The sequence below is a fragment of the Wyeomyia smithii genome, chromosome 1 (assembly GCF_029784165.1).
Source record: "Wyeomyia smithii strain HCP4-BCI-WySm-NY-G18 chromosome 1, ASM2978416v1, whole genome shotgun sequence".
NCBI classification, from domain to species: domain Eukaryota; kingdom Metazoa; phylum Arthropoda; class Insecta; order Diptera; family Culicidae; genus Wyeomyia; species Wyeomyia smithii.
Genome location: NC_073694.1, coordinates 110,537,235 through 110,539,734, shown reverse-complemented (window position 1 = coordinate 110,539,734; position 2,500 = coordinate 110,537,235). Strand labels below are relative to the sequence as shown.

Sequence of the window (2,500 nt, the reverse complement as noted above, 5' to 3'; positions counted from 1 at the left end):
TTGCCACTACGTTTGCACGAGATTGGAGACGGATATGTCTGGCAGGTCTAGAATGCTGGACATGTTCAATGAGCGGTTCCCACGATATGCCAACCAGCTTGATCGAAACAAGCTGTACACCCGACGACGAGCAATACTGACGAATAATATGCTCACAGCCGCCGAGTTGGACACAATCAAGCTGGAAGTGCAGAGGGAACTTTGGAGTACAGGGAACAGATCGAGCGATATGTCGAGAAAGAGTTCTGTTGGGCTGGATCTAACCGTAGACATGCCAGTAGAGGAGCCAGCAGAAGAGCTGGCTACTCCAGAACCAACAGTGAGCCTGGAACAACAGCTACGAGACGAACTAGCTTTCCATATGGATGCGGCGGTTACACAGTTTCGGGGAACGGATCCCTTATCCCGACACAGGATACCAAAGCTTCAGTATACCTACCGGCTGACGAATGCAGTAAGCATCCTTAACCGGGATATTCTGTCACAGTATTCGGAAGTCGTGCAGAACCTAGAGGAACTGCAGTGCATGGTGTATTGTGCAGCTGTAGCCGTCGTGAGAACGCTGGGATTGTGCACCTACCCCCAAGGTAACGACGAAAGTCGCACTCGCCCCAGCAAACAAAAGCCTGCATGGATGCGACGATTGGAATCCCGAGTTGCATCACTACGGGCAAAAATTGGTCGGTTAACGCAATACACCAGGAGGAACCGATCAAGAAGGCTGGTCCGTCAAGTAGCTGAAATTGTTAAGCCCGCAGAGCTCCGTGATCTTAGTGAACCCAACCTCACAGAGATCCTCGACACCCACGTACAGCGGTTAAGTGCTCTTGCTAAACGGATGCGACGTTATAGTGAATGTTCGAAGCGGAAAGAACAAAATCGGATGTTCAGGACTAACGAACGAGAGTTCTACAATCACATTCAGAACAGAAATCCGGACTACAGCGAGGGACTCCCTGAGATTGGCGAAGTAACACAGTTTTGGGCCAATTTATGGGAGAACCCCGCTCAACACAATAACAACGGGATGTGGTTGGTAGAAGAAGAGGAGTACAGTGGTGGAATTGAACGCATGCCCGTTGTAGCAGTTTCCGCCCAAGATATTCGTGAGGCTACACGGTATACCAGGAACTGGGCAGCACCAGGACCTGATTTTGTGCACAATTTCTGGTATAAAAAGTTCTCCACAGTCCATGGGCGCATAGCGGATTGTTTCAACAGGGTGCTGAGAGATCCCCAAGAGCTCCCTGAATTCATCACTAAAGGGGTAACTTATCTTCTACCCAAGGACCGTAATACAGCTGACCCAGCCAAGTACAGGCCAATAACCTGTTTGTCAAGCTTGTACAAAGTGCTCTCGTCGGTAATTACAAGAAAAATACAGGACCATTGCGACGCCAACCAGGTGATGACCGAAGAACAGAAAGGCTGCCGGAAAAACACGCAAGGCTGCAAAGACCAAGTCATCATTGATGCAGTTATTGTTGGTCAGGCAAGCCGGAAACAGAGAAACCTTGGCATGGCGTACATCGACTATAAGAAGGCATACGACCCGGTACCCCATCCGTACCTCATCAAGGTACTTGAGTTGTATAAAATAGACGATGGCGTCATCAGGTTGATGATCGATAAATGTCGACTAGTCAACCTCCATCGAGGTAAAGTGGTGGACGCCGACAGTTTCCGCATCAACGAGAGAGAGGAGATACGATGTATGGTTGAAGGTGAATCGTACAAGTACCTTGGATTCCTGCAACTAAAAGGTATTCACCACACGGTGATCAAGAAAGAGCTGCAGGGTAGGTTCTTGCATCGTGTCAACAGTATATTGAATTCGCTCCTCTCCGCCGGCAACAAGATAAAGGCGATAAATACGTTTGCCGTGCCCTTGTTGACATACAGCTTCGGGGTGGTCAAGTGGACCAAAACGGATTTGGAGGCGATAGAACGAGCGATACGAGTGTCGCTCACCAAATACCGTTCGCACCACCCAAAATCAGCAACCGAAAGAGTCACCTTGCCACGTATTGAAGGCGGAATTGGTGTCACCGATATCCAAGCGCTATGCGTTTCCCAGATCCAGCAGTTGCGACAATATTTCAGAGAGAGCCAGAACCGTCATGATATTTATCGCACTGTTTGTCGAGCAGATCATGGATTCAGCGCCCTGCATCTGGCGCAGGAGGAATATCAGCTGAACTGCGACCTGAAAACTGTAGAAGAGAAGGTCGCATCGTGGAAGCAGAAGGAATTGCATGGGACGCACCCCCATTAGTTAGAGCAAGCGCAGATTGATAAAGTGGCATCAAATACGTGGCTGGTGCGAGGTGAGCTCTTTTCGGAAACAGAAAGTTTCATGGTAGCCATCCAGGACCGGGTCGTTGCGACGAAGAACTACCGCAGGTATATATTGCACGAAAACATAGAAGACCGCTGTCGTAAGAGCAATTTAGTAGGAGAGTCGATCGAGCACGTCGTCGCAGGCTGTCAAGCGTTAGCT

General features: G+C 49.4%; 1 protein-coding gene across 1 annotated transcript in view; it reads left to right on the top strand.

Annotated features, from left to right (window-relative positions):
* Positions 1–2,275, top strand: part of LOC129717080 (uncharacterized) — a 2,589-nt gene extending 314 nt beyond the window's left edge. The window contains exon 1 of the mRNA XM_055666923.1: positions 1–2,275. This exon is cut by the window's left edge and continues 314 nt beyond it. Within this exon, the coding sequence (XP_055522898.1) occupies positions 1–2,275 (2,275 nt within the window).
* The last annotated feature ends 225 nt before the right edge of the window (positions 2,276–2,500 follow it).